Here is a 16,027-nt window from a genome sequence, read left to right on the forward strand (position 1 = left end):
TTTGGTTTTGCCATCGGCCATCAAATATGTAACATTCAGCACCGAGCAGAGCCCCACAGAGACCGTTCGACACTGCACAACCGGCCATTACCGGGGCCGGCACGCACGCCGGCGACGAGATTGGGATCGGGTTATTGTATTCGATGGTTATATGCATATTTTACGATCCATTCCCCAGGTTTTCCGAAGCTGTGCTGACCGATGACATCGGCATCGAATACTGACACCGACACCGATGGTGGGATGAAGTGGTTTTTATGCCGATTTTCAGGGGATTTTTTTTTCTTTCTCGGAGGTTTCATGGTGCAGGGATTTGCATTTGCATAGATGAGGACCGTTTGTGAGCGATGGTGGTGATGGGGTGTTTGAACGCACAAAACAAAAAAAAAGCTTCAATCTGTTGCTGTATTTTTTGTGGCATCATAAACGATTCCGTTTCCCCCGTTGGATGCAGCTTGACCCTGGGTGGCTGGTTGGTTGGGATGGTGTGTCGAAAATTGGTGTGAACATTGGAATTGGATTTGATTGAACTGGATCTGAGCCGGTGTGGGAGAATGGGGAGAGGATACATATTTCATCGCCGACGAGTTGATTATGAGCGATTCGGTTTGATTTATGATGCATGATTTAAAATTAAATCACTTAATTGGTTTTTGCATATTCGATTGAGCGGGCAGAAGATGCGTCATCGTCGCAGGCGCACGTTGTTTGTCATTCCGCGGGTGTTTGCGAATGCGGAACACATAAATCGGTTGGAACGGTTCACAACAACAGGCATGTTTACCTTTATGACGCTCGCAATTTGTCAAACAATGCACCCCAAAAAGGCTGGTCAATTTGAGTTTACAAAAAGGTGATAAAATGGGAAATGATTTGGTCAGCAAATGAAGCCACACCAGCCAACCGTAACTGGAATAACTCACATGAAAATGATGGTCGAAAATGGGAATAATTGGCCCGGGGGTTTGATGCAGATCAGACAGATAAATGCAACGCAAGTTCATAAAAGGCCACTCTGGAGGTGTGAATTGGTTTGTATTGTTGGAGGGCCATAACCGGTGACTAGTGGTTGAACATGTTTGCAATGAAGTTGAGCGTTCTGTTTGTAATTACAATAGTTGTAGTAAGTGTTTGGCTGGTGATAGTAAAGTGTGGAAAGTTGTACTTAGTTTGATTTTTTTTTTTAATTTAGAACATAAGTGTTGCTCACCATGGTCGGAGGCATGGTGACAGAGATGACAGCGATGGTGATCGAGACTGGGACCAAGGATCGTCCTACTGGAATGGTCAAGCTACTACGACAACTACGCGGGTCGCCACAGTGTCCACGATAACACCACTGCCCGGCTTTACGGTGAATCGGAATACGACGGTGACAATTCCTCCCTTTCCTTTGAACACTTCGTTTGATGTGCGGACAGGCTAGAATATGTAGCGGCGGTGTGAAGTTGAATAAACGCTGAAAATACTTTGGTTTCAATAGTTTTGTTTCATTAATAAGTTCCGTTGAAGCATAATAAATTGTACATTATTTGTTACTTAAAGTAATGCTTCGTTGCCGGTGTGCAGAAAAGCGCTCCGCAGCATGATCATCGCATTGGAAGCCATAACTGCCATAACTCGAAGGCTCTAGGCGGCTTTCGGTTGGATTGGGCTGGGTGTTATAAAAAAGGGCATAAATTAATTTACTTCTCACCTGACACGAATTCGAGTCGTTGCAAAACCAGCCAGAGAAGCGAAAGGTACACTGAACCGGAAGCGGTCGAGCTACCAATTCGGCTGGCAGAAAGCGCAGTAGGGCGAGCTATCTGACTTTATGAACTGCAGCCGCGGCCACGGGCAAAAGGTGGCGAATTAAGTCCTGTTTTAATTTTTAGTAACTCTTTCGAGTGGGTGAGGAATTTCTTAAATCTTTTACGGGCTAGAGTGTGGGCTCACTGGCAGCAAACCCGAGGAAGCAATTCGTTCGTTCGCGAGCCTCGTGTTCGATGGAGGTGCGGAGGTGAGGTGCCGGAGGGATACCATGAAGCCGAAAAAGTGAGCGCAATACATTACCATATAATTCACAATTATCATTTGGTGGTAGAAGCTAATTGTGGTTTATGTGTGTAAAGTGACGTTGCGATGAACGTTGGCGAAGCCGGAAGTGGTTCCGCTAAAAGACCTTCCATAAACATCGGCTCAAGCCATAACCCGTAGGCTCCGGGGTTGGAAGGATACGGGGGGCTTCCTGGACGGAAAGATGAAGGGTAAAAGCGTGGCAATCACATTTTTATTCGCGGCATGTCCTGTTGGTGGCTCCTTTGCATCTTCACGTTGAGCAGGAGCCGCTGCCGTTGAAATGCTCACGGAAGCTGCGAGACGGAACGGGGCAGTTTATACGGTGTGTAGTGCCACGGAACTAGAGAACCGCGGGAAAGAGTTGTACATTTTATGATATTATTGTGGATTTAGGTGAATAAATTATAGCGAAAGTGGAAAGTTAATCAGAATGGGTCTCCCCTGCACTGTACGGGCAGCAGCCTGCATTGCCCGTTGTGCCAGATTGGACGAATGGAGGGGCAAAAAAAGACAAAACAAAAAATCTGTTGAAATGAAAAGAGCACGAATTGCGGGTGAAGAAATAATAGGGTGACATAGTTGAGCGCAGGGCATAAAAATTAGCAACAGCTGAAAACTAAACTAACACACAGCGCGGCAGAGTGCAGTTCGCGATAAGGCCAAAGGTGACAATAGCCACATAATGAATTGCACTAAAACAGTGCAAGAGTTGTACCTGGCATCGGCAGAAAAAGGCGAACCAAGGGTGAAGTTGCAGTGTGCTTTGCATAGCCGGCGAACAGGTGAAACAGCAACGAGCGAATAAGATAATGAAGATGTATGAGGCTTTTAATTTAAACAATATAGCTTTAACACTTACTGGTTTTATTTAGTGCAAAGAGGGAGAGAGAGAGAGAGAAAAAAAAAACTGCAATAAAAGACAGGTGAGTATAAGACGTCTTACTGAATGATGTAAAACAAAGTGACGGTCGATCGTGTTCGCTGGACGAGGTGTTGTTGCGTGCGGGAGTTGTAAGGGCACGCCGAGAACATGTATTGTTCAAGTTCAATGACCAACGCGATCGGCAGTGGAAGAAGTCGTAGAAAAAACTGGTTAAGTTCTACTGCGTTGTCTATCTGTTTTGGCATAATTAGCAAACCAGAAGTAGCAATAAAAGCCTTGTTGTATCCGCCTCAACGTGATGAGTTTGCAGTACATGGAATCAATTTAACGGCTGCATGAAACGCCAAGAATGTACGTTGCAAGATCCATTAACGCAACCAGTTCAGACAAAGAAACGGTAAAGGAACAATCCGATTCGATTGTCAATTGACTTTAGTGTGGTGTAGATCGGCGAAGGCTTCAGTTCGGTTTGTGCTCTGGATCGTCAAGGTATACTTAGCAATTGTTCAGTACCATTTGTTCAACTGTGTGTTACGGAGTGATAGTGAACAATATCATTATGAATTTATTCACCAAACCACAAAATGTATCTGATTGCTGTATCATCATTTTTCAAATGACTAGCAATTGAGCCGTCTCTGCTAAACTAATAGATTCCCTACAAATCAATCAAACGTCGTTAACCCGATTTCTTGCTTGGGCTTTGCATAAAATTCCTTCAAATGACTGATTCGCCATACAGTGAGGGTCGGGGTAGAGGCGAGTAAAAAGGCCAACATCATCCACCCACTTAGGAATATTATTTATGACTTGCGAAAAAGAAAAAAAAACAGCAGAATCCCTGAACATCCTCTGGCAGCAAATGATAGCCGGTAGCCGGGATTGAGTGTGGTAGTTTGTGTGTCCCAACTCGAAGAGAGCCATCATACAAAGCATAGATGACCTTTATGGCAAAGTGGGCGGACGAAATCAGAGCGGTCGAATAAAAGGAATCAAATTCTTCGGTTCGGTGTGAGTGAATCCAAAAAAAAAGAAAAAAGAAAAGAAAACTGAAGGATCCAGTCCCATCAATAGAGGCGCACGGCACATCATAGTGGAGGGTGCATTTACAATGAGGCCATCGTGTAAAATCTGAATAGGAGATTAGGTACGGTCGTGTAACATCTTTGCCACAGTTTTCGAGAGGGTCCTCCTCCGGTCGCCAACGCACGGTGTTTTGTTTGCTTGCGGAAGCGAAGTCGTTACCGATGGTCGACGAGTGTGTTCGAAGAGGTCGCCCGGGACAGATGATCCTGGATGCCGGACTGGATGGACAGACGGTTGACTGGCAAATCGAGTCGGGAACCAAGAAGTCAAGAAGGGCCGCATTATTTATGACGGCAACGAACGGTCAGTGGGGGCAGTGGGGCCCACGTGAGTGATGGGCGGCGACGCATTGGAGAGCATACCGGGAGGGGGAGGGTTTAAAAAAGTTCTCGTGAGAGAAAAGATCAAATCAATTCAATTTGTTACCATGTTCTGAAGATTGTTGATTCCAGCTTGATTGCGTAGCCACGGTGGAATGTTGAATGGAGGTTCGTTTGGGATGGTTTCGGATTTGTTTGGATTGCTTGCTTGCTTCTTCTTCTTCTCCGTCGTCTTCTTCGTCCGTGGTAGCAGACGACCGTGTCAGGACCGTTTTGCCGGACGAATCCCGAGCAGGACGAATAAAAATTTAACGAGGGGAAATTGATATTTGTCTAGCCCATAAATTGCTGCCATTTTTTTCGGGAATAAATTTTATAGCTTATTACGTCCAATTTGTAGCATCGGACATTGAAATGAGGCATGATTCGGTACGGCTTTGGGTCATTGCAGATGAGTTCAGCAATTCGTGCGCTTATGCTAATGGTGGCACTGCTGGCTGGGGCATCGCTGGCGATCAAATGCCCGCCGGAGGATATGCTGGCAGAAGGTGGGCCACGCCGTGTGATTCTCGATCTGGACGGAGGTGGCGATGATGCTTGGGCACTGGTGATGCTGTTGTCCAACGAGGCAGAGTACAACATTTGCGTGCAGGCCGTCACTTGCTCGCACGGCAATGCTCGCGTATCGGACGTGCTGGTGAATGTGTTGCGCATACTCGATAGTATGGATCGGCTAGATGTGCCGGTGTACGTTGGAGCCAGTGAGCCACTAATTACGCCGGGGCCGAACCGAAACACTTCTCACTATTTCTGGGGCAACAATGGCTTTGGAGATGTCGAGTTTGACAGTCCATTCGTGGTGGACTCGTTGGTGTCGCTGCATGCAGTGGAGGCGATGAACGAACTGTTTGAAAAGGTAGGACTACAAACCAGAAGCAGAAGAGCTAGCAGGAGCGGTAATATTGGTTCCATTGCCTTTTTAGTACCCCAACAAGATCACATTGCTCGCTGTTGGACCTCTGACGAATGAGGCGCTGCTCTACAAAATGTATCCAGAGACGAGGGATAAAATCGGTGACTTGTACATTCTGGGTGGAAACCGTCATGGTGTGGGCAATACGGCACTGGCAGCCGAGTTTAACTTCTTCCGCGATCCAGAGGCAGCCCATATTGTGCTGAACAACTCGCCCAAGATCGTGCGCGTGTTTCCATGGGAAACGGTCCTGCTGCAGACGTTTACCACCAGATGGCGCTTCGAGACGTTCAAGCACACGACGAACCCTGCCGTAGAGCTGCTGAACCAGGTGGAATATGTAGTGTACGCGCAGGAAGAAATATGGACCCCGTGTGATATGTATGTTGCGGCGATCTTCCTGAATAGCAGTATTCTCCAGACGGTGAAGACGTATCGCGCCGAGGTAGAGCTGACGGGTCGGGTGACCAGAGGAATGATGGCCATACTGCATCACGTAAAAGACAGCAGTCAGCACAATGTGGCCGTCATAGATGAAATTGATACGGAAGAAGTGCAGCGCATGTTGGTTGCATTAAACCTCAAGTAGCGGTTTGTAACATTTGTTGTAGCAAGACGCTTCCAGGGACAGGATACAGCCAAGCAGCGCAAAAGGAGGCATCCATTCGTATCATTTTTATGTGCGATGAATAAATTGCACCAGCTACTAATTAAATGATTTACCATCCGGAACGGTAGCATACGAGTGAATTGTGTATGCGCTAGTGGATTCTTTTCAATTTGTCGCCGCGTTCTACACAACCCAGCATTCGTTGGATTATCACACTGAACGCTTGTTAGCCGGAGGTTTGCATTTGTTGTTACCTTATGTCCTGCAGCTACAAAAATGCACCATGCTATCTCCCCACATGCGAGCTTACCATGCGAACACGCGTTAACCACGTAAATTCTTTCATATCATCGAGGTATTGTTGGTCACGAAACAAGACCGCGCGCGCGCAAAAAGCGTAAATTCATTTTATCCTTCAGAAATGCGATGATTTACAACGGCTGGAACTAGAGCGGGATGAGTTGATGGGACGGGGAATTTCATTCGCGCGCCCGCGTTTGTGTGTGTGTTGTTTGTGTTTAATATGCTTATCTAAATATAAAAATGTCAGATATGTATTATGAAATTAAAATATCCAACAGGAAGATGCATGGAAATGGTAATGAAAGGAAATGAGCGAAATCTGTGTTCAACTCCACAGGCCACAGGTTTGTGTGCGGGAATGCGGGACGGTTGGGCTGGGTTGGCAATAGAAGCAACAAAAAGAGCACCGGACAAAATGCAAAAGCCATCACGCATCCGAGATTCCGTAATATGAGCAATTCCGTATGTGGTACCGGAAGTGGAGAGAAAAATGCTATCAGCATAAACAGTAAAAAAAAAAATAAAGGAAGAACAAACGCAGTCTCAGAACGAACGCAGCAGAGGAAAATGCATGCACGAGCGAAAGAACCGACGGTATGCGGTGGGGGAAAAAAAGTGGCAAGCAGATGAATGGATTTGAGAAACGGCACCAAAAGGACATGCTTATCTTGAGAAGAGGATCGAGCACTGCCGGGCGAGTGTTGGCTATGAATTAAATAAAAATATAAATTAAAAGTAAGGTGAGTCCGGCTCTCCGGCTGGGATGGGATGGCGGCGAAGGAGCAAGACAAGCATAATTATATAAAACATTATTATTGTACTCCACATGCGCTGGGGTTAGGCTATGGATGCGAGGATGCGTTCCTTTTTTGTGCATTTGTCTCTCCACACCGGTCGCGTTCTGAAAGATGATTCCGTTGACAATAATAACGAACGAAACGAAACGAAAAAAAAACGGGCAAGAGAAACAGATACAACCAAGCGACAGCGACATTTGCATTGGCAAAAGGATGCCACGGTTGAGACCCAAAATGGGAGTGCGAAACATCCCCGGAGGCCACCGAAAACCTTACTCCCTTACCGCACACGCATTCATCGCACCGATGGGGGTAAAAGGCAGGACCGTCCACCGTTTATCTGTTTTGCATGTACAAAGAGGTTGTAATTTTTAAAATTCTTCTAATGTCCACCGAGTGCCAGTGCACAGTGCACAAATAATAAGGGTTTGCACGTGCCCGTGTGCTTCACTCGCAACGGCCAAGGGGACAAGGGCGAGCAGCGTAGGGCGAGAAGCGTAAGGTTGCGGTCAACTGTTTGTGAGGCGGCGCATTTAAGCGGTACCGGCGGGTCCCGTGCTGGTAGTTTAGAAGAATAATGAAATTAAAATAAGCGTAGAGCCGCGGATTCATCACACACACACACAAACACTCACACCACCCCCTGGACACGGGTGAGTCGTAAGTGAAATTCTTCCGACCGTTACAATTATTTAAAATTGCATATGAGCAAATGTATTACAATTTTTATTAAAAGATAACAGTAACGGGCAGTGGCGGAGGATAAAGTGTGGTGGCACAAGTGGCCATTTGGTGGGTTTTTTTTCTTTTCAGGAGTCTTTTGCGAATTCCACCAAGCAGGTTTGTTCCATCGAGGGTGTGTGTGTGTGTGGTACGTGATCGGTGTCGGGTGCATTTTTCTTCCACTTTTGAAACTCGGCACATCCTTTGAGCAGTGTTGTTTTCGGGTGAGCGATAATTTTTTCCAACCTAAAAGACGCACGAAAAGCGGGTCGGGTGGGACGGGAGGGGTCTTTTGGGAGGGGGAGGTGTGTAAAAATAAATTAAAATTCTTGCGGTCAAAAGGGGGCCTTGGTCGTTTGAGGCCCGGCATAACCGATTAAGGCAAGGAAGCTGGTCCGAGATCTCCATTGCAATATGCCACGGGTACACGGGCGCCTTATCAAACCGGGTGCTGACGGTGACTTTCCCTGCAGTTGGGAAAGCTGGGAGCTGGTGCGCTTTATGAGCTGCCCTGTGGGGATGCGTTCGAGGCCCGGGACCACCGGCAACCCCGTTGAATGTAAATTATCTCCACAATGGAGCAACGATACAGTGGAGTGCGCTCCACACACTTTGAGACTAAGGAAATCTGTCACTCAGGCGAAAGAGCAGGAAAGAACCAGAGTGACACATGCACACAGCAACACAAACACTAGAGAATGGTCACTAGAGAGAGAGCACGTGAAAGTTGGAATGAAATTAATTTCTAAAAACATAAACATAAAAGACAACAACGTCACGGAAGCTGGTTGCTTGTTGTGTTCACAAGATTAGAGGAAATGAGCGAGAGAGGGCGAGGGAGAGAGAGAGAGAAAATGGCAGGGAAAACAGGTCTCGAAGGGAGTCCTCATCTTAGTCCTTTGATATGCCGTTTTGTGTAATAATACAAATCTCAACGGTGACACAGGATGTGAGACAAGCGAAAAAAAGACCCTCCCTCTCTCTCTCTACCCTTCAAAGCGATGTTTGGCTGAATGTTTAACGTGATAATTTGCATTCCATTGTGAGCGTATGTTTTGCAAGTCAGTCGGTGCTGTCATTCACAATTTTCCTTGCAGTAAATCTACTCAATGTGGTTCCTTATCGATGATCGAAAGCAAGAAGTACTTCCGGGAACAAAAAAGGCTCCCAAAGTGTGTGTGTGTGTGTGAACAGGGATATTTGTATGGCGTATCTGTTGCGTGCAGTTTGCGGTAAGGAAATGCCAACCAGGACAGTCCCGTGATTCCCAGCGCCGTGGAGTCAACGATGTGAAAAACCCGCGCACGTGGAACGTGATTCGCAACGATCGCATTCGGCTGCGTGTGGAGCGAGTGTGGCCGTGTTTGATGCTGTCGGTATGAATTTGCCCGTTCCGGTTTCGATATTTATCGTACCTTTTCTGGGGTTGGGTTGGGAAAGGAAATTGGAAGAACCTATTGTCCTCGTCGCGCGTGTAGCCGCGCACCGATGTGATGATGAGGCGCACGGAGCACACACTTTGCTCCCAGCATCAAACCGATATTGTAAATTTTAATATCACGAATTTTATTACTTTTTAATATCACATTTCCGTTTTTCAAAGGCCCCGGTTGCGTCGAGGGGTTGAGGAGTGTATTGCGATTTTTTTGCTCTCTCTCTCTCCTGTTGTTGCGGATATTTTATGACGGGAAATGATGCTTTGAAGAGTGTTCGACGTACTATACTTTGTGCGCTTTGCTGCCGTGGGTTTTCCTTTGCGCTAGGAAGGCTGGAGCGAACAGCAACCGCGAAAGATTATGTATCGAGGCGTAAAGTGAAGAATAAAGTCGGGCTTAAAAAGTGTGCGAGTGTGTGTGTGTGTGTGTACACGCGCGATGCCACAACAAAGAGGAAGTAATTGATATTAGGGAATAAATATTGAATACATTATTTATCTATTATGTATGGTAATTTAGCATGCATAATTTATTTGTAGAGAAAAATTTCAATTTCACCAAAGCCTGGCGGCATCGGGCGCATCGCAAAACGCTTGGCAGAAGGTCGCCGAGAGTGTGTTTTTTTGTGTGTGTTGTTGTTGATGATGTTGCCTCCCAAGACGATCGAGACGGTAAGTGATTCTTCCTTCGCCAAATGAACAGTCTATTAAGGCTGGGATGAGCCAGAGCGGGCCGATTCGACATTGTCGGGCGGAGTTTCACGTCGAAGAGGCTGCCAATTTTGTGTGTGTGTGTGCTCTCCTTCGCATGAAAGATGAACGCCATAAGAACGGAACGGAAATCAAACGATACGAAACGGATTGAAACGGAACGCGCAACGGAAAAAGAAATTATTGCTTAATAGAAAGAAAATGATTAAGACGATATTGACGGCAGGGACAGTGGCAGGGAAAAGACAGGGCAGGGGAAAACGGGACTACGGGAGCTGGGCGGCGGCAGATTTCCATCCAGACCGACCCGAGGCGTCATGGCGCACGGCACGGATGGTTGAATGATTTCGAAGATTTGCGATGGTTTGTGAAATTTAATGGCGCAGGAGGTGGCAGTGGCAGTGGCGGCGGGCGCGGGCAATTCTTTTTCGCCAGGGCGTCCGTTTCGGCGCTGTGCATAAATTGCACATTAATTTTATGGTTTCACCATCAATATGGTGGAAATTAAGTGAAAGGAAAGAGATATTTCAAGGATAACGACTTTTTGATGTATGATACGCTCGGCCGGGGGGAGGAAGGGATAGAGAGAAAGAGAGAAAGAGGCAGGGATAATGGCAAGAGGAAAGCGGAATTGCATCCGACGCCGACGCCGGCCAGTGCGATAAGAACGACCCATTAACTGCAAGACTCGTCCCTAGCGGGAGCAATGGGGTGGGCGACAGCCTTTGCCAACGCTGCACGGAATGGCTCATTAAATATCGACTAGAAAATATTGATTTGGTAACGGAGTGGAAGAACTTGAGCCCAAAAAAACAAAAAAAAAAAAAAACAAACAAAAAGGGAGAGATAAATTGAGTCATTATGAGCTGGAGAACAAACACAGTAAGGAAGAAACATTTAAAGTATCACCGTGAAGACTCGTTTCGTTTGAAACGGTCACATTCAAATAAAGAAAGCCTTAAGGAAGCTATAAAGTGTCAAAAGTCATATCATGTTTGCCTGCCAGCCACAAACCGTCCCTTGGAATTGAACCGGACCAAAGGAAGACCACTGTCCCCATGGGAGTAGAAGATATAGGCGCGCCATCCAAAAGGAGCAGATTTTATGCTTCAACACGCAATGATCGTCCCTTCGCGTGAATATACTTCATGTGTATGTGGCTGGTTACCTCAGGGCACTAAATGATTCCGATATGTGATGAATACATGTGGGAAGATTTACTATGTGTGTGTGTGTATACATATACGAGCAATTACTTTCACCCTCAGGGACGAAAATCACCCCAAAATCGAATCGTCGCATGCTACCGAAGAGGCTCAACGTTGCGAAAAAAACGTTGGAGGGAAAGTTTATCAGCCATCCGGTTGGACGTTCTGTTTTGCATCAAACTGCGTAAACGAAATATATTCATTTCTCTTGTTTTACACACATGCAGTGGAAATACATCCCTCCCGTTTATGTTCTGCCAGTCTATCAAAACAGTTTTCTGCCCGTGTGGTGGCTTGGTGTTGGTGGTGGTGAAAGGAAGAAATGAATGAATAAACAAATGCAAAATTCCAGCCCGAAATCGATCCCAAAAGCATTTCGCTCGTATCGGTGTTTGTATCTGTCACTTTGGCAAGAATCCACCCAATGGAATGTACGCTGGGTGTGTTTTTTTATTGGGTTCGCTTTGCTCTTGTTTGCAAGAGGGATTGTTTGGTTGTTCTTCTATTTTCGCTTGTTTGGGAGAGTATAAAAGGATTAGGGAATCCCGACAAACCCCGGGGGGAAGGGACGCAACGTCCACCGACCGAAAGGATGCTGTCTGATACGGTTGAAGTATTCGACAGTTCTTTGGCGGTGGATCTTTTTTTGTGTATATTGTTGTTGAGGTTGAATAGGCAATTGAGCAGCATCACATATCTCACATATCTTCAGCATACCACTAACCCGGGGAAGGGAACAACAACTCTTAAGGAAGGCCCCTTGTAAGAAGAATGGATAGGCGTTGAACACGCACCCGGGAACGTATGTGCCGGAACTGAAAGGATATTGGAAAATCGCTTTTTTATTGCGGTGAAAGATTTGCCCCGGCGAGACTGTGTCCGAATTTCTGCAAGGGTAGTTGAAGGGTGTGTGTGTTTTTTTGCTGTTGCTGTTGCGGTTCTTGTTGTCGACCTTCATTTGCAATGATATACACATACACATTGCGGGTTAAGAGATTTGTAGCGTGATACGGGAAATATGGAATGGATACAGAGCGGGGTTTGCTTCTTTTCCGCGCTTTTCCACTCAACCGGAAGGGATTTGAACGGAAAGATAAGTTTCTCGCTCTATCTCACTCTCTCACACACTACTGCCACCGATGAAAAAGGGTCGAAAATTGAGTTATAGCGGCCCAGAATTGTGGGCCACTTGGGCTGGGCTTTGGGAAGGGTGGATTTTTTTATGTAGTTTTAATGTATTGATATCCATCATCAAATTTGTGCGTATGTGTATGATGACTTTGATTTATTGAACGGGGATAAAGGGATGTATTTGCGTTCCGTTCTGCCCGAACAATCGTTTAGCAGTTTAGATTGATATCGAACACTATTTGCATACATGCGTTTGTTGTTTTTTTTGGGGATATTTCTTTCTTTCTCTTCTTTTGATGTTTAATAAAAAGAGCAGCATTTATATCGACAGTACGGTTGGTACGATATCCATTCACACCAAACCTCTCATGAGCGCCTTCCATGTGCTATCCTTTTACACGTTTTGACGTAATCCGATAAGCAGCTTCTTGCCCGTTTCTCATCATAAATCAAGCGCCGAGAGTGTGCGGCGATAGTGCGCCAATCGCGTATACGCGTATCCTATAAGTATGTGAGTGCAAACTGTACGGCAAACTGTATCAATCCGCTCCACGTGTCTTCCGGCTGTGTTCCCGGGGGCGCGAGTATTGGTATCGTATTGCAACCGTATCCATACATCATGCGTATCCTGCGAAGGGACACAATCGAGTGCTAATGTGTGAAGAACCGTCGAAGGAATTTGGTAAAATGAAATTTGACAGCTTTCACAGGCCGGCCCGGAAAGAAGTGGCTCTTCGCAGTGGAGCTTCTTTCCGTGACAGGTGAGACGGGTGTGTGTGTGAGAGAGTGTGTGTGCGCGCAGTGCGATAGGCGGTAAGGCTAACCGGGAAGCGAAACGCAAACACGTAATGAAGTGTCATGGGCGGCGCTCAGTTTGCACGGCGAAAGAGAACGTCTTCAGCACGCTGCCGGGTGGTGAATTATGGTTGCCACTTGGAGGATGAAATATCTATTATTTATTGCAATCACTGACATCTTCGCATGAACTTGTCTCGTTTGTTTGGTGCTCGCAGGGACCGGCAGTCGGGTGCAGGGCACACACAAACGCACGCAATCGAGTCACGTTCGAGCAGCAGAAGCCTTCACGATTTGGTCTGCATGTAGAGCATTTTTAGGGGAGGAGGGATAAGATCCAACTGAGAAAGAAAACAACTCTCTTAAATCCGAATGCCGCGAACGTTCCGCGAACACAAATCCAATCATTATAAAGTGCTGCCAATATATCATCGACCCTAAATCGTCAGACTTGGCGCGGTTGACGCGGTTGGCCAGGCAGGCTCGGGATGAATTTATGTAAAACCAATCCAAATAAATGAACCTGTTAGATGGGGAGGTAAAGTATCATTTTTCCTCCATTTTTTTTACCGTACCTCGTCCGGAAGGAGTTGTAAAGTGTCTGCAAAAGAAGTCTTTGACAGTCGGGGACGGTTGCCGGAAAGCATCCTTTCACCAGACGAACGACCCGAGGAAGATGATTTATTGGCTGTGATTTATCGGCTTCCTTGAGGCTTTTTGTTGGGCGGAAAAGGAAATCCTTTTTTTTTTAAAGAAATCGTTAAAATCCGGCTTCACATTGGGAACCGCAATACCGAGAACCATTATCGCCGACTGTGCAGACGGAAGATTTTATTGAGCACCGATTTGAATACGCAATTCAGCTGGAAACTGAGACGGGGAAAATGTGTGACTGTGTGTATGAGTTCTCGTAGAGCGGTTGATGTGAAAAGTTTGCATGTGAAACGTGGGATGCAGTGAACGATTTTGAACAGCAATGTGCATTGAGAGATGCATCTTAATTGACTTAATTAACGTGTAGTTAGAGAGTTAGAGATCAATCGCAGAGCGAACGAGATAATGCAACGTGGTTATTTTTAACTGGTGCGCATTTTTATAAGGTTAGTAATGTTCAATTGCGAACGACAGTTACGTTGACAGTAGCAAACATGAACAAAGCACTAGCAATCGGTTGGACATTGGCTTTGGTGTGGCTGTCCCTGGCGGCCATGGTAGATGGAGTTGTAAGTATTTGGAAGTGAATAATGGATGTTTGGATATCGGTAAATAATGAGACATTGAAATCCTTCTGCAGCTCTACGAGATAGAGCTGAACAACTTTGAGGCAGTTCCGCAGGAGATAGATGACTTTCTGGAGTACGGAACGATTCGGCTGACTCGCAAGGGAAGGAATCAGCTTGGAGTTTCCGGTTCCTTTAGCGTGTTAACAAATGCAGGAAAGGAAACACTGGTAAGTCGGGTTTCCAAACGACGCGCATTCACTTAAGCATCTACTAACTCACGGCTTATTCACAGGTTCGCTGGATAGTATATAAGTATGATTTTATGGGAAACAGGCGAATGTTCGTGAATGGAGAAGGTACGCTGTGTGAAATCATTGCCAAGGACGAGCTCATCTATCCGAATCTGCTGGAAACGTCCAACATGCCGCCGCAAGACGCGTGTCCCTTCCCGAAAGGCAACTACACGATCAATAACTTCGTAATGGAGGAGCAAAGATTACCACCAGCCGTACCGGCCAGTGATTGGTTGATAGAAACAATCATTACCCGTGGTGGTAAAATCGGTGGTGGCTTCAGAGTTAGTTTTACTACCAAATAAAGCAGGACGCTGGAGGATTAAGTCGACAAAGATAAATAATTCCTTATAAAATGCATATTATGGGTATTGAAAAGATTGTTGTCATGCTTTGTTTATGCGAAAGCTTAAAATTAATATCCAAGTTTCCCTTACCGTATTGTTTAAAGCAGTGTATATTTTTCAACATGAATGATGCATCCTGCTGTTAGCGAATAAATCAGATTCCAATGACTGTAATGCGTTGTTTCCATGTTGCATGTTCTAGATGACGAGCAGCACTTGCTGAGATCTTGCAGATAGAACGGACAACAACTTCCGGTCGGTGTTATAGAATCTGAATCGTTCCGTGGTGATAGTTGTTTGGTTGACTATTTAATTGTCACATTCGTCATGTAAGCTTTAACGATAGACGGTTAACACGCCACAAAGTACGTGTTTGGTTTGTTTACGAAGAAGCATATAAATGAAAATGATTCAATGAAAATGACAGTCATTACACTAGAGCGTGTAAAATTGTCTTCAAAGTCTACACAACTATGAACGTGCTAGAGCTAGCAACTGGCTTCGTTGTTTTAGCATGCTTGTTTAGAGAAAGTTTTGTGAGTATTGCGACAAATCGAAGCTATAATAGTGAATTAAAATTGCAATGCTAATTTTCGGCGTTTTTCGCTCGCAGATGAATCAAATAACAGATGTAGTGTTTGACTCTATGATACATTTGACACCGAAGCGCGAAGGTATCGTGGACTTTGGGACGCTTCAGGTGCAAAACGCTGGAACAAACATGTGTAGCATTAGTGGACAATTTTGTCTACTGCAAAGTTTTGGTGATGATGTGACGGTAAGACTGTTGGTAAAGCATGTAAATTGAATTGATAACTGCTTATCACTGATACGCTTGCAATGTTTAGGTTTCAACGAAACTGTATCGGAAAGCTACTGGTATGAATGGTATCCCATACTACATGTTTAGCTGCACTCTGTGTGAACTGATCAAAAAGGATACGACGATATATCCCCAGCTGATAGAATATTCGAATTTCCCCGTGCAGGGCACATGTCCGGTGCCGAAAGGAAACTATACGCTACGCAATTTTGTGCTGGACATGACGAAAATGCCGCTAGTAATGCCGTACGGTGAATGGATATTGCTGTTGCAGTACTCGAAGAACTATGAAGCATTGGCGGGAC

At 45.6% G+C, this 16,027-nt stretch overlaps 1 protein-coding gene across 1 annotated transcript; it reads left to right on the top strand.

Moving 5' to 3' along the window:
• Positions 1-3,337: 3,337 nt before the first annotated feature.
• LOC120950487 (pyrimidine-specific ribonucleoside hydrolase RihA-like) lies at positions 3,338-6,073 on the top strand. Its single transcript, XM_040368556.2, has 3 exons — positions 3,338-3,433; positions 4,802-5,266; positions 5,334-6,073. Exons 2-3 carry the CDS (start codon positions 4,802-4,804, stop codon positions 5,910-5,912), a joined length of 1,044 nt encoding a protein of 347 aa, XP_040224490.2. The 5' UTR covers positions 3,338-3,433; the 3' UTR covers positions 5,913-6,073.
• The last annotated feature ends 9,954 nt before the right edge of the window (positions 6,074-16,027 follow it).

This window comes from Anopheles coluzzii, chromosome 2, assembly GCF_943734685.1.
Source record: "Anopheles coluzzii chromosome 2, AcolN3, whole genome shotgun sequence".
NCBI classification, from domain to species: domain Eukaryota; kingdom Metazoa; phylum Arthropoda; class Insecta; order Diptera; family Culicidae; genus Anopheles; species Anopheles coluzzii.